General features: G+C 33.0%; 3 protein-coding genes across 3 annotated transcripts; all 3 read left to right on the top strand.

Annotated features, from left to right (window-relative positions):
- The first annotated feature begins 4,444 nt into the window (after positions 1–4,444).
- LOC138182628 (U4/U6 small nuclear ribonucleoprotein Prp3-like) lies at positions 4,445–5,821 on the top strand. The gene is given in 6 exon segments (XM_069118662.1): positions 4,445–4,643; positions 4,761–5,048; positions 5,051–5,067; positions 5,123–5,360; positions 5,363–5,526; positions 5,528–5,821. Coding segments are annotated over 6 exon segments (1,200 nt in total).
- Positions 5,822–9,040: 3,219 nt separating this feature from the next.
- Prp3 (pre-mRNA processing factor 3) lies at positions 9,041–11,805 on the top strand. The gene is made up of 5 exons (XM_069117810.1): positions 9,041–9,304; positions 9,561–9,772; positions 9,883–10,669; positions 10,750–11,107; positions 11,193–11,805. Exons 1-5 carry the CDS (start codon positions 9,160–9,162, stop codon positions 11,587–11,589), a joined length of 1,899 nt encoding a protein of 632 aa, XP_068973911.1. The 5' UTR covers positions 9,041–9,159; the 3' UTR covers positions 11,590–11,805.
- Positions 11,806–12,100: 295 nt separating this feature from the next.
- LOC138182207 (peroxidasin) lies at positions 12,101–21,197 on the top strand. Its single transcript, XM_069117808.1, has 8 exons — positions 12,101–13,069; positions 15,948–16,719; positions 16,964–17,391; positions 17,864–18,111; positions 19,795–20,044; positions 20,176–20,294; positions 20,414–20,573; positions 20,675–21,197. Exons 1-8 carry the CDS (start codon positions 13,014–13,016, stop codon positions 20,751–20,753), a joined length of 2,112 nt encoding a protein of 703 aa, XP_068973909.1. The 5' UTR covers positions 12,101–13,013; the 3' UTR covers positions 20,754–21,197.
- The last annotated feature ends 517 nt before the right edge of the window (positions 21,198–21,714 follow it).

The raw sequence follows: 21,714 nt of genomic DNA, 5'->3' as shown, positions 1-21,714 counted from the left end.
AAGGGGGCGGAAGACGCGACACCTGTTAACGCGTACTCCGCGACATACTGTGTTACATACCCTTAGCCGTAAGGAAACTTCAAAACCATTGAAACGTATCTCGTGAAAGAAACAGACACGAGAGAAAATGTTGTGGCTAGCCTGCCGGACCCCCTGAGCCCCTAAAAATATGAATATGTAATACGTTTGCTGCATCGAATGAAAGGAACGCAACGATATTACACGAGCGAAAGGAGAAGAAAAAAAAAAGAGAGAAAGCGATCAAGCGCATGAGAAAGAAAATACGTGTATGTATCGGTTAGCAAGTGAGTGAATAAATGAACAAGAGTGAGCGTGTGTGAGAGAGAAAGTGTGAACGATAGAAATTCACGCGCCTCGACGGAAAAAAGACAAGTTCTTCGGAGAGACAAAAGTTTAATAATAAACGCTAATTACGATCACGTCCGATTCATACAGAGATTACGACGTTCCTTCATTGTTTCATAGTGTTTCGTACGATCCGACGTGCGCGTCACGGGGTCCATTATTATATCGTATAAACCCCTTCCCACTCCCATTCCAACCCCCCAGCGCGGTATGCGGCATATCACTTACGACCGTACGATAAGGAGTAAGGTGCCTTTTTTTCACTTCATCGTGTGTATGTATTTCGGGGTTAAAACAAACAAACAAAACAAAGAAACCAAAAAAAAAAGAAAATAAAAAGAAAACGCGAGTAAATAAAGGGGGAAAAATCCAACGTAAGATTTTATGTATCACGTGTAGAAACGGCACAACGGAGCTCAAGGGAAGGGGCATGTGACATCCATCCATCGTACGTCGTCCGACATACTTTCACGTCGCGAAGATCCCTTTCCAAAACTCTAATGCGAAGTGTTGAACGGCATTGTGAACAATGATGTAATCGAGAATTCGAAATGTATTTCCGCGATTCGATGAACGGCCCGCGGGGTCCCATGGCAGCCTCGTTGCATATTAGGAGATGTGCAGTCGCTGGACACAGCTCAAGGAGCAACAACCGGGCAAAACCTTGTATAATGTACTTACATGTAATTTCTAACGACGTGACAGAGATGATACGCGATAATGTATCAGGTGCGCGTGCGCGAATACAGGCCAATACACACATACACATATATGTACACGCGTATACCTATAAAATAGTAAAATACACGTACACGTGAAACAGATAGACACATAGGGATGGATGATACAAACGTACACTTTATACACGAATCACACAGGTGACATTACTTAAAAAAAGAAAAGAAAAAAAATAGATGCACACGTGCACGTGCACATAGAGAAAAATGATGGAAGATACCTCCAAAAGACAATTTTCACAGGATATAACAATGGAAACGCGAGACGCCCTGGGACGTGCGTGAAAAAAAAACGTGTATGATATTATGTATACATAATATAGCATATAAAGTATATTATAAATAATGATGAATATAAATAAAAAATATATATATAAATACTATGAAGAAGTAAACAAAGTATAAATATGAAGGAAGTATATAAACGAGAATATAGGATAAAACACGCTTAGGCTTAAGAGTATAAGATATTATTATGATGATATATGGTTGGTTTATAATGTAAAATATATTATAGAAAATGTATATTGTTATTTTTATTCCTGACTAAACCCAAAATACCGCATATCCGTATAATTTTTTTGAGCTTAAATATATAAAATTTTATATTACGTAACAACAATTTACCAAACAAGTAGAAATCTCTATTTAAACCTTTTACACAATTTTATAGATTTTCTTAGACTTCTACCAATGTGTTTACTCAATTTTTCGCGTTTATCTAATTACTTACATAAATGAATTCCACAATATCTTAATCTTCCTGCGTCATTTGCTAAGAGAGGTTCAACGTCAAATGATAAACGAGAATGAAAAATGAATTATACCTTTAACTACCTTCATGATTTTATTCTGTATGTTTGCATACCTTCATGAACTTTCATAATCAAGATTTTCTCAACGATTGTGAATATGTAATAATATATTGTTCGTTGATAGAAATCCATATTAGATACGACAAGCTTATTCGGACACTAAGAGCATTGTAGATTAAATGTAGATTATGTGAACGACACGAACAAGTACAATGACTAGAAGATTAACGATATAACCAAAGCATAAGTTCTGTCTGACGTTATCAAACATATCTTCCCAGAGAATGGTATGTATAGTTTACGGTTTTCCTTTCGCGTATCGCAACAATTGAGATCTCTTTCAACAAGTCATTAATGGTTGCTAATAAAAGTTATATTCGTGCAAAGAAGAAATTAACAAGAGGTAAGAGAAAATATATAATATCTTTCTTATTTTGACTTTATTCTGAGATTAATACGTCTAACTTTTTATTATTATAAATACTTTCACGATGCTAAATGATATTGATTCATTTTGTGTCTGATATTGTGTAATAAAAAATACTAATAAATATTACATATATGTGATATTTAACTACATGATCTCTGAACTCTAGCAACTATTAACCTTAATTAGCATCAAACTAGTTATTTTTGTATCCAATATCCCTCCCAAATATACGTTACGTATATACGTAATAGTGCAGAATGTTTTATATAACAGACACGGAATATACATAAAAGTTTCGCTGTGTGTTCAAAATACTTTCGTAAACCAGTGTATTTCTGCTTATGTGGTATCTAAGCATTTAATAAGTATTATTAAATATATATCAAATGCACGACACAAAGTGTTACATCGTACAAGGACGCGGCGGAACGTTAATTAAAACAGAATCATCCTCTCGCATTCGCTATTATAATCATATTTAGATATTCGGAACACTCAAAGTGACTGTACGGTTTTACTGTCACCGGAATAACGACATTTTGAAATAGAAACGACGCGCCGGTGAATTCGGATCGCGGATGAAGAAACACCGGTGTAATTAGTGTTGCCGTTGCCAGCGTCACGCGGGCGCATCATCACAAAATTGAAAACGAACGAACAAACCGATGGCCCGTCGCCGTGATAGGAGAGATGTGCCAAGAGACGAGAATATCCACGCAATCGACTGTCTCGATGCTGGTTCACTCATACGCGGCTGTTTGGCCGTGAACATACATGAGATCCTCTGTTTGGATACACGGTATGGATATAGGCACGTTTAATTGCGAGATAGGGGTGCAGTGCTCGGTTATGTTAGCGAAACTGACGAACACACGGACATGACAACCGAGAAAGTTTGAACTTCCTGTCCTTGGACTTGCGCTACGCTACGCTTCGGTTTAATTTCTAAAGTGTTGCGTTATTTTTAAAGATAAGGACTCTAAGTGGAGAGCCTGTTTGACTAATAATACATATAGCGATTCAGGAAAGTATTTGAATACCTAACATAGAAAACTTTCGAATTTCATTATGCTATAATGAGATTATCGTAATTATGTTATGACACGATGTTTGTATGACATATGTATATGACACGATGTAATTTAATCACAAATTGAAAAGAAATTTGCAATTATTTTATTGTTGTGTATAGTAAAATATTATGACATTATGATTTCTAAAACTTAATATACAATAACAAAATTGGTATTCATAATTCGTCGAACTTTGCACAACCATCTTGTTATTTAAAGATCTCTTTCTTTTCAGACGGTTTAATTTTCTGAATTATAAGTCAAACAAAAGAAATTCTTCTTCAACTAACACAAAGACTGTTCAACCTCTCAAAATCAAAAAACTTTTCGTACGATTTTATAAGGCAACTTCTATTATGATTATCTCTGACATTTCCTTTCCGTCACGTGTTTGAGTTGTGTAAACATTACGACACGTTATGAAATCAAAGTAGGTACCATTTGATCATCATCGATAATGCACGCTTCTGGTTCTAATAGCTTTGAAACTTTCACCATTAAACTGACGACTAAAGAAAAACAAAATTGTTCAATTTTATATTATGGCCCGAATACTTTCGAAGGATAATATACGAAATAGATTTGTAAATTTCGAGCAAAGAAGCTTTCGAATTTCCGGTATCTTCGGAAACGATAACATTTGTACTTAGTTAGAAGCAACTAACTTGTACAAGCTGTACGTTATGCATAATGAGCGCGCTCTCGCAAATTGTTAGATAGATAGCTATATACTCATAGGAAGTGCGTTCACCTATACAGGTAAATGTACGGGCCTGTATATATCGAATACCCAACGGACGGCAGAACGTACAAGAGAATAGCGTAGTATAAAGCATAAACTACAATTAGCGGTAATCCGCGTGACACGGGCATGGCACCCTTTGCGCATATTAAAGCATTAGCTACCGAGTCATACGAGCAAACCGTACATCATTTCGGGACGTGGCCACGTCTGCCAGTAAAATCGTTAAATTTACGAAGAAACACGACTGACCCGATACTGACTGAATATTAGTAGTACGGATGGTGATGTACGTTTCAGTATTCCGCGCGGACAGTGGAGCTGCCACTAGCGGCATCGATATCGCGTCGCACGCGATGAAAATGTACGCTTTCCTAACACCACCGAAGAAAAAAGAACCCGGTTACCGAGATAAATTACAAATGAAATTCGATGAGAAAGCTTTTTTTGGTATACACGCCGTAGAGTGGAAAGTAATTGGTAATTTTGGTTTTAATCTTATCTCGCGTTCGGCGAAGGATTAACGGCTTTGCGTCGAACTATAAGACCGGGTTCATACGGCGATACGTGTACGTATCGTAATACACGTATACATAGCGTATTTTTATAAACTTGGAAAATTCCAACAATTTACAGAAAGAATTTATATGAAAACCCAGTTAAAAAACTTACGGAATGAGATTAGCCAAATTGTTAAAAAGATTCATGTAAGTCAAAAATTGCAAAATTGCAAAATGCAACTAAATTAGCGTACGTAAAAAGCTTGTAGCGAAAATCTGCCTAATGTAGAATGGTGGAATTCTGTTTTATTAGCAAGAAGATATCCGAACAAAAACAAACCCATTATTGTTAAAGGTTCCACTATCTGAAATTTTGTAGAACATCCACGCAAATACGGCCACCAGCTATAATACACTATCTAATATATTTTTTAAAGAACGCTTATTTCAAATTTCTAGCTAACTCTTTGAAATTAAATATATATGCCCGCATATTGAATGAAAAAGGAGCGCAAGAAATTACGTAAGCAAAATAGACGCGAGGTATTTAAAGGACAAGAAAAAATACGATTAGGCCTTGAATTTCCTTTAGAGCCAAAATTACGAATTTCGAATCTTATACGAGTATTAGGTACAGAAGCTGTATAAGGTCCTACGAAAATAGAAGCTCACATCCGATAACAAATAACTAAAAGATTAAACACGAAGATGCTAACGCAGCTCGAAAACTTACTGCTGATCAGCGATGGGACAAAAAGACAAGAAAAATTAAGGAGGATACCGCGATTTGTGTACATGTAGCAGTTTACAGAATACGTGGTCGTTTAAATAATGCTTCAAAGAAATTTAAAGTGAAAATAAATTGCAAAACAATTTTATCTAAAAGGTTGTGTAATACTCTTATGAGTTGTTGTTGTTGATGTGGAAGCCAAAGAATTAAATAAATATAGACGATTAATGATGAATCGTGCCCGGCGAGAAAAAGATATTATAAAAGACAGGGTCCGAAATGATACGCCGAACAAACACGTTCTTGTATGAAAAAGTACTAATACGCAGTATCATTTTGGAGAAATTGAACTCAAAGTTTGCCTAAGTGAAAAAAGTGCTGGGAAGAAACACGAGGCGCAAGAGTACTAGGATTTAGCCTTAGCTTAGCATAGAATATTAATAATGAATACATATGGATATTAAAAGGACATTTTTGCTACGACATTTGCCAGGACCTTATTAACTTTTAATTACTTTATTAACATTTTTTTACAATTTAATCAATTTCCTTACAAAGTAGTTCTTTCTATTTTATTAGAATCATTTTCTTTAATACATTTTCTTCTTCTATTTTCAATGATAACAAGATCTTGCAATAAACTTAATTCAAACGTAATTAACTGCGACGCTTTCACAACAAACTAATGAACTTCGAGTGTCATAAGTACAATAATCGATACCGTGGTCGTAGAATATCTTGCGCGAAAGATATTTCTATTAATTGCAAAAAACGAGCGGCTTTCAACCGAAGTTACCAATCCTCTTTATACAGTTCCAGCCAGGTAAGCTTTCTTAAGGCTATTTAAAGAGGTTTAATCAATGTATTTCTCAGTGAAGGTAACTCGATTCCTTCCAGTATTTGTCCACACTGCATCCGCAGTTTTTGTAAAATTCCTGCTCGATAGCAGCCTAAAACAACAGTTACGAGTTTCAATTTCTTCGTTTCAATTAACAGAAAAGTTTAGAACAACAGTTTCGAATGAAACAAATGTGGTTCCTAGAATTGGCCTCATCGGTCACCAAGGAAGCGTGGAACAGCATAGTTCCCTCTACCATTCTCATTTGCGGTTGTCGGTCCACTGCTATTCGACTATCCTCCACAGCTGTTTTCATCCCCTATACCCTCATACATTTCGTTGTAACAAGTTTACATGATACTGTAAGTCTTATTGAACTCATTCAATACTTAACATGATTTAACGCTATATATTTTAAAATGCGATACCTTTCTGCTTCCTTTCCAAATATTACGAAACTAAAATTGGGTAGATCAAAACTGTTAAAAATTCCATTGAATTTCCTCATTAGCTTGTTACTCGATTAGGAACAGCTACTTTTTAGAATTCTATCTACATATATTTGTTTCTTGTACTCTATCTAATGAACAATAAATTAATTAATTCACCAAAATTATTAAAATAAAATAAGAAAGAATAACAAAAAAAAAAAAATAAAATCATGAGAAGTTTACTATGATGGCAATTTAATACCAAAATTATAAACGTAACAAAAGCTCTATTATCAATTGAATGTTATTTGTACATCACATTAATAAATCAAATGTTTAGAAACTTTCTGCTTTGAAAAGATATATAACTTTCATAAATTTTCATATTAATAACCATATGCGTGGGGACATAATGTAGAAATTATTGATAACTACAGTGAGGTAAATATCTAAAGTAACAAATTTTTCAGAACCATCACATATGCTATTTTGTGGATTTGCATCACTAGTTTCATCTAAAGTTGGTATCGTTGGTATCGTTTGCGTGGGTTGTATCTAGATTCATTACGCGTGAGTGACCTCTTAGGAATTTCTATCATACTCTGCAGCAACAGATGTCCAGTGTCTAAAGTCTAAAGAGCAGGTTTCAGAAGTTTACGCAAAACATTTGTCTCTTTCACAAGATACATATATTGTAATAATTATCACATATTGCGTTATTATCGATTTATTAATAAAGCCCATTAAGTTAATATGAAACAAAAATAAAAAAAAGTAAAAAGTAGCTTTTAGAAGGAGGCCTACATAAAAGAATTTATAAAACAATAAGGTATAAAAGATACATTTTAACCTTATTTGTATATTTACCTTCAAACATTCTGACTGAATTAATTTATAACATTTCTACTTTTCAGAACGAAGCAAAATAATGATACTTCAAAAAATTTTAATCAGGATTTGTTAAAAAATTTTAATTTTCTTTTTACGTAACATTTGTTTTTTTTCTTCTACCCATTTTGATTATATAAGTGTATACATCTCATCTATTTACATATTTTAGTATTTATATATATACAATTACATCAAAATTTTAGTATAGTGATAATTTTATATTACATACTAATAAATACGAGGGTGGTGTAGAAAATAACATCCATCTACGTATAGAAGCCATATAACACGATAGAATGTGCTTATAAAAGCTCATCTAGCTTTATTCATGTCAATCTTTTCAAAATGTATTTGTATTATTGTTATTTCAAAACGGGTATTACTTTCTGGGTGACTCGCATATGTTAAAAAAATATTACAGTTTTTCAAAATTTACCTATTGTTTATTTTCATTTTTAAATAGTACACCACTACGTATCCTCCCCAAGTCTTATTATTTATTTAGTAATAAAACTAATTTTAAAAATTTCCTATATTCAGTTTTCACTAGCATTACATACTCTAGGAATATTTTCGTGAACATCCTGGGAAACTTATTGGTATTACCTGATATATATTACCACGATGACTGAAGACACCTGAATAACTAAATAACAATTACGGCACTGCAATGTGACGTCGGTAATATTTGCGTATGTTTACCAATATCTAATTTGGAAAAAAATCTTGTTTTATAAACAGATGTTATGATGATCCTTTAACTTATAGAGGTTATGTCGTGAAGTACCTAATTTTGTATTAAATTGAGGAATTTATAAAAGAATTAATTCCGCTATCTTATACATAGGTTCAGCAACTCTTCCAATTTTTGGTGGTGGGGGAATGTTATCATTTTGATGTACATATTTTAATTCCCTTACTAGCCACATGATGACGCCATTATGAAACTCCTCCAGCACGCGCATACGCGTTTGTCATTAGTAACAGAAGTAATGCGTTATTTGACTCAAAATTTGAAAATTAAAGTAAGCACTTAATAATCAATGGAAAGTTATTGTTCATTCAAAACATTTTAAAATAAATGAAACAGGATAAAGATAGTTCTACTACTATATTATTATAACGACATACAATGTGCACTACAGAATTACCAGAAGAAAGTATGTTACTACGATTGTCTCTTTGAATCACTTCTTTTTTCATTATGATGCTTAAAACGTTTTTCATATATCAACTGTGAGTTCAATTTTGTTATATCAGGAATGGCTTCCCTCCATTTCTTTTCTAAATCAACATTTTTAAGTTTTTTAGATAACGAATCCTTTGCAACATAACACAGTACACGCATTTTTTTCTCTTTACTCGTTTCTCCTTTATATTCGAATATGTAGTGGCAGGCGCAGTAGTCGCTAGACCGCTACAAATGCACATGCGCGCTTGGGTAGTTTCATGATCGCGCCACTATGCGGTTAGTAGAGGAATTAATATTACAGATGCATATGACATCAAAATGATATCTCCTTCGAACCTATGTATAATGTATATTGTATACGACCGTGATCATCGTAATTAATTCTTTAAAACAAATATTGACATATTTAATAAAATGGCATTAACAAGGAAAGAAATAGATGAAATGAAACCACAAATCGAAAAAGCAGTACATAAATTTCTCGGTTTTGGGGAACCTGCTATTGTTACCACGGCTGTCAATTGTATGACTTCAGGTTATGATAAACGCAAAACGGCAGGTTTGTAATAATCACTTACATGATTATCAATCATCACATCATTTGATTGTATTATTTATTAATTATACTATAACACTATTTATTATGCTATTATTATACTATTCACATACATTCCTATTTTATCGTAGCAAAGAATGAAGTGCATCAGAATTATATTTTCTTATAAATAATTTAATGAGTAATCATAAGTTTTATTATAGATATGTAATTTCTATGACACAAATAATATACTTTTATAATATTTCCAACAATGTAGATAAATTATCTGCTTTATTGGAAGACAAGAAAGCTTTAAAATTGACGGAAAAAATATTCACAATATATGATGATGCCAAAGCAGCACAGAAAAGTAAAAAACGAAATCATGTGGAAGATAAGGATAAGGACAAAGATGCAAAGAAACCTAGATTTAAGGATGATGAAGTCAAAAATGAAAAAACAACAGAAGCACAACTATCTGCAGATAAGGTATAAACTCATGTCAATGTGAACTAATATAAACATGTTGATATATTTACTATATTAATTCATATAGTATTATTGCTTTTATTTTATATTATTTTATTATTTTTATTTAGATAAAACAAATGATGGCAAATGCCCAAAGAGAAATCGAGGAAAGGAAAAGAGCATTGAAAGCTATAAAACAAGAAGAAGTTGCCCCAGTAAAACCTCTACTTAAAGCACGAGATTCTTTACCAACAGTAGGAAGCATGTACAATCAAGGTTTATTAAGTAAAACAGATTCTGACAAAGCAAGAAAAATTGCTGCTTTGCAAGCACAAATTAGAAGTAAACTAAGCTCCGGATTACTTGGAAATGTTAGTGTCCCAGATAAACCAACTCCGCTAATTTTGGATGAATCTGGCAGAACTGTAGATATAACTGGCAAGGAAGTGCAACTCACACAAGTGGTACCAACATTAAAAGCTAATATTCGAGCAAAAAAACGTGAAGAATTTAAAGCCCAGTTGCAAGAATCAAAAGGTCCAGAAGAAATTCAAGACACCCACTTTTTTGATAATAGGATAGGTGTCAAACCTGCAGTGCGGGGCAAACGGACACTCAAATTTCACGAACCTGGAAAATTCCAGCAATTAGCAGAAAGAATTCGTATGAAAGCCCAATTAGAAAAATTACAAAATGAGATTAGTCAAATTGCTAGAAAGACTGGTATAAGTTCTGCAACTAAATTGGCACTCATAGCGCCGAAAACAGAAGCTCTTAGTGAAGATGTGCCTAATGTAGAATGGTGGGATTCTGTTATATTAACAGGAGGATATCCGAACGAAGATGAATCTACTACTATTAAAAGTTCTACTATCACAAATCTTGTAGAACATCCCACGCAAATGCGACCACCAAGTATGCACTACCTAATACATTTTTTTAGAGAACGCTTATTTCAAATATGTAATTTTGGTTAATTATTTTTTTTATTTTAGCTGACCCTTTGAAACCAATATATATGCCTGTATTTTTAACGAAAAAGGAACGCAAGAAATTACGTAGGCAAAATAGACGAGAGGCATGGAAAGAAGAACAAGAGAAAATACGATTGGGTCTTGAACCTCCTCCAGAACCAAAATTACGAATTTCGAATCTTATGCGAGTATTAGGTACAGAAGCTGTACAAGATCCTACGAAAATAGAAGCTCATGTCCGACAACAAATGGCTAAAAGATTAAAGGCACATGAGGATGCTAATGCAGCTCGAAGACTTACTGCTGATCAGCGACGGGAAAAGAAGGCAAGAAAAATTAAAGAGGATACTACACTTGGTGTACATGTAGCTGTTTATAGGTGAGCTTAAAGGACACGTAAATAAATACTATCTAATTATATAATACATATACGTATCATGTAAAAAGTAATACTGTCATTACAGAATACGTGATCTTTTAAATAATGCTTCAAAAAAGTTTAAAGTGGAAACAAACGCAAAGCAACTTTATCTAACAGGCTGTGTAATGCTCTTCCGAGATTGCAATGTTGTTGTTGTTGAAGGAGGAGCCAAACAATTAAGTAAATACAAACGACTAATGATGAACCGGATTAAATGGGAGGAAGATATTATAAAAGATAACGGAAATGATGTACCGAACAAATGTGTTCTTGTATGGGAAGGTACTAGTAAACAACGTCATTTTGGAGAAATCAAATTCAAAGTTTGCCCGATTGAAAAAATGGCGCGTGAACATTTCAAGAAACATCAAGTAGAACATTATTGGGACTTAGCATATAGTGGAGCAGTACTTGAAAATACAGACGATGTTCATTCTTAGAAACGGTTTTTGTAATTACAGCAATAAATATTAACACCATAATATGAACACAATCATAGATAATTTCAATACATTTTAAATAAACAATTATCATGGGAGCAAAAGATAGCAAGAAATGACTAATGTAAACAGTGACACATGGAGCGAAAATAAAAGTGCTCAAAGCCTCTCTAATAACAATTTTATCTTTGAACAGTTATAGAAACCCTGGATCCAAGATATAAAATTTAATTTTCAAAAGAAGTTATTTGTTATTTATTTATTATATCCAATCTAAGAAAAGATTTTTTTTATCCATTATTATATAAATTTTTCTTTGGAGAACTTTACTGTTTATTACGAATACAGGAAAGTTGACTACAAAAATACTATACTTCTTATTAATTAGGAATAAGGATTTTCAAAAATATTATTAAAGAATGTATTGAACATGTTAATATAAAATTGTATAACTTTCATCTGCTATCATTGACCTTTAAGTAAGCCAGTTTAATAATCACGAAGTACATATTATTTTACTTATCTTTCTCTTTTACATACCAATATGTAATATTAAATTCACGTTTATGAGGCAAAAATCTTCATATTCAATACGAAATGTGACCCCCATCACTTAACTTTGATTATTTTTGAAACAATTGACATCAACTGTTTGTTGAAAGCAGATATAGATTGTTATTAGCACACAAATAATTCTTATAAAGTTATTTCATTCTCTTAATTTTAATCTATCTCCCTACGCGCGCCATAAATAATCGCACGAGACGCGTAATACATACTATTTTACGGATTACCGCATGAAGATTGTAGGCGTATATAAGACTGTGCATAACCAACGCAGTTAATCATTCGCAACGTCGTCCCCAAGAATCTTAATCTTTGGACAACGTTATAGTCGAGCCTATAAGTGTCAATTAGCACAGTATAATGGCACTAAGACCCTATACGAGAGGTATGCTGTAAAAGAACACGCATGTAATTATGCACATACAGCGTGCTATGTACACGAAAGTGCTAATGTACTTTGGATCCTTGAAACTGTACGTCCAACCGCGACTACGGATAACATAGACTATGAAAGGTAAACCTTGGTCTTGTTCATAATACCAATCCGGTTGCAGGAATGATGCGCTTTTACCGTATTTATAAGAGTTATATACGTTGGTTCAGCGTACCTTGTTGACATCCTATACTAGCGTGATTCTTACTGGGCCCCACTCTTTAAACCCACGGAACGGACTGCAGTTTTACTTTCGTTCGAGGATCGGTCTCAGTTCAGGTTTACCGCTCCGTGCTCTTGTGTATACTCGGCGCGGTTCTTGCGAAATTTTACGAGGCAAATGAATTCTGTTGTACGTTGTTGTAATTAATGTACAATCAATTACTGTCTGTCAATTACTACTGATACGATAGTTTTGGAAAAAATGTACTTGTGTGTGAAACGAAGGCCGGTCAACGGTATATTTCTTTTCCTGTCACGGTGAGTGTTTCCGCTTTCATTTTGCGAGATAAACGATATCTCGACTACATACTTCGGTACATCTCGAATCGCGACCTATGATTACAACTACATACTTGAATAATTTTTGTGAATAAAGTTGTTTCATCCGAATGTTTGACATAATTTAACGTTTGAAAATGATTTTTCCATTTGCATTTTTAAAATAATGTCAACATTACAGATAATTATGTGTTTAAAATTTCATCTAGTATATTAATTAATTAATGAAAAGAAACTAAAAATGTTTTAAAAATTCATTAGTAATGTGCCGCCTACTTTCTCAGTGAGTGGATTTGGCATAGATCATAGAAACACGTGTGTGTCAGCAAAACAAACATGTGTGAGTATAATCACTCAATGCACAGTGACTTATTTTCCTAATAAAAGTTACATAATTTATTTTTTGAAGTTGTTACAAGCAAATATTTTGTAATTTATATTTTATATATTATTTCAATATTTAGTTTACAATGTAATCTTAATGCAAGAAAAAAGATCACATGTACTTGTATTTATTCTTGAATAAATATTAATTTCGTAGTAAATATCAATAATACTATTAATATAAACAAATTTTTGACATATATAACTCTTGGAAAGCTTCACCCGTTTACAACAATATAATACAACAATATAACACCCGTAACAATATAATAACATTTATTTTGTACTTGCATCAGATTGATATTTATAAATATCCTTATTAAGAAGAATTGTTAATGTTCGTGCAAGAAAATGTATATTTTACATGAGATAGAATATAAAACAGACTTATTGATATACATACCGATGTATCAGAAAGCTAACTTTCAGTTATAAATCTTTCAAAATGGAAATTTATTGCGTTGAATACCTTTGTCACCATGTCATCAAAAGTTTGACAAAAAATATATTATGAAACATGTTTCTCTTAAAGGTCATGGTTCCTTTTACATTTTTTATTATTATTTTTAAATCAATATTTATAGGCATATATTTTCTAGGTAATGTTCTTGACATATAATTAAAAGACAGTTCATCATCATTCACAAAAAGACATTTCAAAGTAATTACTAGTAAAAAAAATATATGAAATCATATGAGATATAAATTTTTAGAAACTCTAAAATATAGTAGATTATATATACAACCAGAAATTTTTTTTATATATACTTTAATTGTACTTATGTGTACCTACTTAAAAATAGAGAAACAGGAAAAATCGTCAAATAATTGATATAGATATAGCATTAATGATTTACCAACATCAGTGTTATCAAGTCACATCTCAAAATAACGTTTATGCATGATTATATCTATTTATTTTTAGTGGGAATTTGAAAATTTTCTTCAGCAAGAGCAAACCATGTTTCCAAATAACTTTCATCGATTTGTACAGGCACTATTCGTGGACGCAGAAAAGATTACGTAAGAAAGTCACAAAAGAACCAGGGAAGAGTTAAATGTCAAACAACGAATCTTCTTTAATCTCTTCTTAAGGTCGCCCATGTATCCCGTCGGTATGATAAAAAAAATAGTTAAGTACCAGACTTAACTCCAAGATATATGTGGATGAAAGGATGAATGAATTTAATATTAAATAAGACGACGCGATAAATAGAATGACAAACAGTACTCCGTACAGAATGAGGCGAAATGCCATCTCCTAGACAAGGTCTCTAAGATCCATTGCAGTATCTGCAACAGAACAGACATTAGTCAGTCACGCGATTTGCTTCGTGTCGGCGTCGTTTTTTATTAACGAGAAGATTAATCTATGGAGAAATTATAATACGAATTTTTCCTATATATATTTAATTGTATCGTGTGAAAAATTAGCTATTTTTGTCGCATACTTCATTTCAATTGCAATGCGGATGTAGAAACGACAAGAACTTCTAATCCGAATGTGCCCAACCCTATAATTGTGTTTTTAATGGTTGATTCTATCGCGTCATTGTCAAGTTAGGTAATAACACAACCATTGAATTTACATGACAATTATTAGGTAACGTCAAGGTATACTACTGTATAATAGAAGTTATACACGATTTCTCACGAGTTCACTTCAAGTGGAAGGTACAAGATTATCATGGTGTTCTCAACACCTTCTATATTCTCACAATCTTAATAGTCAGGGGTTTCATACTACTACGAAAGTTTCAGCTTTTGTCACGTTTAATTAGTCATTTTCTTTTCCTTCGGTACGAAGAAAGTAATTAATAGGAAAGAAATATAATGTAAGTTTCGATATAGAAAAATACTTTGTACTATCGTTATAGTATGTTATTGCTATAAATAATTAAATATAAAAAATCAATTTATATACATTATTATTTATTGCTTAGTAAACAAAGTTCTTAGCAGATATTATCTTTGTTATGATTAGATTCCTTTAATAGTGATCTTGATGACCCATAAGATTATAAAATACCAATAGGTATTTATCCTAACAATGATTGTACTGCTTGTAACAAGAAATGAATGTTACCTTTTCGTTCCCACGATACTGGTAGTAAAGTTATTTTCTATGGGTATGTTATTCCCAAGTTTATTACAGATAATTGATGAATTTTTTTCTCACAAGATTACTCTCGAACGAACTAGAATTGCTGCAAGAATCTGCATTTATTATCATATAAATGCTTTCTGTTCCCACAGTTTTATTTCTTTTAAAGGTCTGCCGTTGCCATTGAATTTTAATATTATATATAAACCGTTACCATCGTTTTCACTATCAAAAACTGAAGCTTAACTACAAGTGGAAACAATATACATAATGAGATAAAAACAGATCGATCGTAATATTCGGATAATTATGTGCGGTAATATAGATAGAGACAAGCTATATTTTCTATCTTCAGATTTCGATTCGCAGATTCCTTGCCACGTTGGTACTCATCAAAGGTACTACATTACCGTCAAATATGTTACTGGATCTGGGTAGGCGTACAAATATTTCGATGGAGAAATACGATCAGGCGGAGCGAGCAATCCTGAACTCGCGGACACATTTGAATCACGGTTCTCCTTCATGGTACCTCGGTGTGTCACATGAAATGACCGAACACGCTCAGAATCTCTCAAGGAAAGCTCTACGGATAGAAACGATGGCCGTAATGCTAGTAGAAGCTTTGAACATGTCATCAAAAGAAGCATCTTCCGTATTACCATCGGTAACTGCAATCAGTTGTCCTGACTCGCCTACATATTTGCAAGTGATGGCCAGCTGCAAGAAGATCGATCCTCGCTACAGAACGCACAGCGGGAAATGCAATAACGGTTTGCATCCGACTTGGGGCGCAGCTCTAGAAGCTTATATACGGTTCTTGCCAACTGAATACGTCGATGGTGTTTCTCTACCGCGTATAGATTTACCTAGCGCCAGGGACGTCTCTTTGAGAGTTCATTCCGGAGGATCCGATCTTAAACATCCGTATCTAATGGCGCTCACCGCGCTCTTTGGTCAATTCCTCATTCACGATCTCGCGCACACGCCAAAGATGGAACTACCCGATGGGGCGAGACTAAAATGTTGCGACGTGGATTACGAACACTTTCATCCAGAATGTTTTCCAATCCGAGCCAATAATGTTGTCGGCTGCATGGAATATTCTAGATCGGCGCCGCACCCAGGAAATTCGCTACAGGTAATTGAAATATAGCGTGTGAATGAAATCCCTTGCAGGAACTCTTTGCAGGAATTCCTGATATGTAACGTGTTTACTAAGTATTAGATAAGTGAGAAAGTCTTGTCGGTTCTTGTATTATCCATCAGTAGCATTGTTTTATTCAATAAATTATGATGGATTTGAGTAGAAATTAATTTTGTTCTTAGTTAAAATGTCTTAACGCGATACTTACCAAACAGTGTAAAAGTATTTCTCTACGTAGGGATGCAAATTGGGTCCTCGGCAGCAAATCAACCAAGCGTCATCGTACTTAGACCTTTCCCCTGTTTATGGGAGTTCCGAAGATGTAGCGCAAGCTCTGCGATCCGGCAAGGGTGGTTTGCTTAATACACAGAGGAAAAACTTGCCCATGCCTTCGCCTAAGTATGAAAGTTGCAGAAGCGCGAACAAAGCTTTCCCATGTTTTCTTAGCGGGGATTCACGGGTAAACGAGAACCCCGGTCTCACTCTAATGCATGTACTTTTTCTGCGTGAACATAACCGAGTCGCTACAGAGCTAGGACGACTGAATCCTCACTGGGATGACGAGAGACTCTATCAGGAAGCAAGAAGGATCGTTATCGCAGAAATGGAGCATATAACTTATAACGAGTTTCTACCCGTTGTTCTCGGAGAAACAACTCTCGACAAGTACGTGTTCTCTCTTTCCTTTTATAATTAATTTCACGGATTAACAGTTTCATTCGTTATATACGCACCACAAAATTTTAATTCGGTCTTATTAATAATTGTATAGTTATTTTATTGATATGGCTATAACCCATAACTATTTAGACACTTACAATAGTACATTTCAATCTAAAGGTTCATATATTCTTTATATTTTCAAAGTTATGATTGAAAAACGTTCCTCTACTGTCAGTTTGTTATCTGCTACCATAGCTGGAATCAAATACTCTTATTATTTAACTAGTGTTCTCATCGATATTTACTACTTTTTTATATGGTTGCCTGAAATAAGACCAGAGATTCAAATTAAACCTTACAGTTTCATTTCTAGTATACTTGCATATTTGCAATAATTTGATAGTGTCTAGATACTTATGGATGGTACTGTATATATGTGTATGTAAAATGATTCGATTTTTTGGAAAACTGGAAGATATCAGTTACGCTTAACGCATCGAGGATACTTTCGAGGCTACGATACTCGAACGGATGCGACACTTTCAAACGCTGCCGCCTCTGCTGGACTCTTCTTCATTGCCACGCTGACCCCAAAAACCCTCGACCTAGTTGACTCGCGATCGGCGTTAAAGTCTGGAGAAAGGTCCTTACTATCGGCCTTCTACGCTCCGCAAGAGTTCTATGAAGCTGGTGCTATTGATCGCCTGATTGCTGGCGCTACAGGTCAGTTGAAATTACATATAAATATAATTTTAATGAAAAACATCCCTAAGCATACATACATCTCATAAGATTTAATCATCGAAAGATATATGCATATACATGTAGCTAATAGAGTTCGACGTGATAGCACAAGATACGATTAGTCCGGTGTACGTCTGACTATAGGTTTCACAAGATCAATTATTTTATTGAACATAAATTACATGCTGTAAATACACGAGGATTCTGCTATGATATGCCAAATGGTAGTGGATACGTACTCCGTTTCATGAACAGAAAATATGCTTTAAACTATTCTAAAGAATTATTAAAAATCATAATTTTACAGATAAAGATCATCAAGATACCGTTAAGCTACCTTATATATTAATCATAGAATTATTAAAAATTTCTAATTGTAAACATTTTTCTATTAAAATATAGTTAACTTTCAACAATTTTTGACAATCGACTGTGATATTACGGGACTTTCCAATATCTTTTTTTAACATTGAATAGTGTAGTATCGGAAATTTAAGATATAAATCTCTCTCTCTCTCTCTCTCTCTCTCTCTCACCGCAACTCTACAACTCCACAACACTGACAACTCGATCAACTCTCACGACTCTACTCTTCGACGACTCGATTAGCTCTGCTCCTCGCAACATACTCGCTTTGAAAACCGAAACCGTCTTTTGTTCTCATACCTCTGTAAGAATTAGGTGACTTTAGTCACATAGGCGCTTTTAAATGTAAACGAAACACAGAGGGACGACATACACGGTTTTTTCTATTTTCGACCGATCTAAAATTAAACTCCTTTTATGATACTACAATAGTATGCTATTTTAAAAATTTTATGAGACTTAAATAAATTTCTTTACTCAGTTTCATATTTAGTATAATTAATATTTATATTAAGAAATCAATTATATATCAAGTAAAATTCTAATTAGATCTAGTCAGTTAAATGAATACTATAATTGATTAACTATAAAAACTAAACTCGATTGTGATTGCGTAATTGATAATATTTGATTGTTTAGTCTTTAAAATTAAGTTTTCGTTCGTATTTGTTCCTCCAATCAAAACAAAAGAAATAGTTACGGTTAATGTACAATAATGTGTGTCAATCCAAATGGCATTAGTTCAAGTAAATTATTTGACTCGTAGTTATTTATTGTTAGAGTCGTTTGTACAGTCGTTTGTTGCTTCAAATGGCAAAGTTTTTAACGCAACCTTTCGAAGTATGCATCAGTTACAGAATGTAATAGACTATTTACGTTAAGTGATCCTTACTATCTGTAGGTTCGAAGATTCATAATAGTCTAGACCTTTAAATACAAAAATTCATAATTTTTAAATTGTATAATAACATATCCCGATGACATGATGAGCGATGATCGAAATGATATATTGCGATGTAAAATCATTTATTCGAATAAATATTCTGTTAGGGTATTACACTCTGTCAAATAGAAAACTAAAGCGGTTTTATCCAATCTATATTTTCATTGTACATATCAACTACGATTTTAAGATTTTATAATAATATTTAAAAGAAAAATGTTAAAATATGTTAAAAGTATATATAGAATTTAGATAAAAATTTTTTAAATATTGTTACGATCTGCTAACACATTGCCCCATGAGAACTTGGTTTTAATGACGATCTAGGATGCAAGATTTAATTTCCGCGACAGCGGGACATTCTAGGAAGCCATTGCCACCAGGACTGAATGAAATACTTTTGGAACGATATTTCCATGATGGAAAAAGCAACGACATTCCCGTGGATTACGCTGCGCAGATCATACAACAGGGAAGGGATCATGGTTTGCCACCTTATGTCAGATGGCGATCATTTTGTAATTTAGCACATGTCAGTAGTTTTGAACATCTTAGAGGAGCAATGTCCAAAGATACTATAGAAAGACTTCGAAATGTTTATAAGTAAGATATAATTATAACAATTTATTATTTGAACCTGAATACATTTTAATTTATAATTTATAGTTAATAATTTGTATCATTAACTAGTTGTTGAAACGAGTACTATTTACAGTTTCTTTTTCAATTTACAGAAATGTAGAGGATATAGATTTAGTAACAGGATTGCTTTCGGAAGCACCATTACCTGACTCAGTCTTAGGACCAACGTTTCTTTGTTTATTGGGCCGTACTTTTCGGAATATTCGTTTTGGTAAGTGATCCGCGATGTCTATATTCATTACAAAAGTATGTAAGACTCTTCGCTTTGGAAGTATATATTTTATGATTAATTTCACTGATTAATGTAACATCTCATAAATTATAATACAGGTGACAGATATTGGTATGAGAATGGAAATACCCCAGGATCGTTTACCTTATATCAATTAGAAGAGATCCGAAAAATCACAATGACGCAAATATTATGTTACAATGGTGAAAGATTGAATTGGGTGCAACCTAGAGCGTTTCTTCTAAGAGATCGTTTTTTGTAAGTTTATTGCTTTATTTTTATTTGAATAAACTTTTAAAATAATAATACATAGTCATTTTCCTCAGACAAAAGAAATAATAGTCAATGTTAATTTTTAGAAACGAAGTGATAAACTGTACGATACACAAAAGCGGATCGCCGAATCTTTCATTTTGGAAAGAAAGGAATAATTCATAACTTTTTAGCTACTTGTAATTGTACATAACAAATATTACATAGCTATTATTAACAGAAAACACTAGAACTTATGGTAATCAACATTGTTCCTTATCATAGAAGCTATAAATCCGTATATTTCATTTTCTTTTCCAAGACGATAAATTAAAAAAAAATTTATTAAATCAAAAATGAATAAAAGTAATTATAAATGAAACACACACTTGCTACTTACTACTTAAGAATTATGTATCTGATGCACATGCTAATGTGTATCTCTTTCACTATGTCGTATTTAATATTTTTTATACATTTTGTAATAACTACAACTATAACTACATAAATAATGATTGTATTTAAAAAATACATACAATACAAAAATTTTAAAAATATATCATTGAAATATAAACACTCCCATATTTTCTGTACATAAAATAACATCAAATATCTTTCAGAATTGACAGATTATAGAAAATAATATATAGTTAAAGAACAATAAAAAATATCAAAATACAGAAATGTTTTCATTTCTACAATAATTATTCCTATATATTAATAGATTCCTCGTAATATACATATATAAAGCTATTCGGAATTTTGAGTGGCCGTCCGTTTATGGCAGGGGCAGGCTCATTCCCTTCTTTATGAAATTCCGAATTGCATGTCCTCTCCGAGCTGTAAACCTAACGACTCCGAGGTGAGGTAAAAAAAACCCTTAGAAAGGACCAGATCGACCGATTGGTTTGACCTGACCGGCTACTCTCTAGTCGATAATTCGCAACAAAAATATTTTCATTCATTTTTATCATTACAATAAAATTAATAGCTACCAACAATTATTTAATGTCCAAAAAATTAAACAAGAGAATAATAGATTATTGCTTAAAACAGTGTAACGAGAAGTATTTGTCAATAAAAACTTTATACTTCAAATCAGTTCATATTGTAAATTTTTGCAACATATACGATATCTAATAAAAAT

Source organism: Bombus flavifrons, chromosome 8 (assembly GCF_040668555.2).
Source record: "Bombus flavifrons isolate JBK064 chromosome 8, iyBomFlav1_principal, whole genome shotgun sequence".
NCBI classification, from domain to species: Eukaryota; Metazoa; Arthropoda; class Insecta; order Hymenoptera; family Apidae; genus Bombus; species Bombus flavifrons.
The sequence above is the reverse complement of the archived record's forward strand: the minus strand, read 5'-3'. Positions and strand labels throughout refer to the sequence as shown.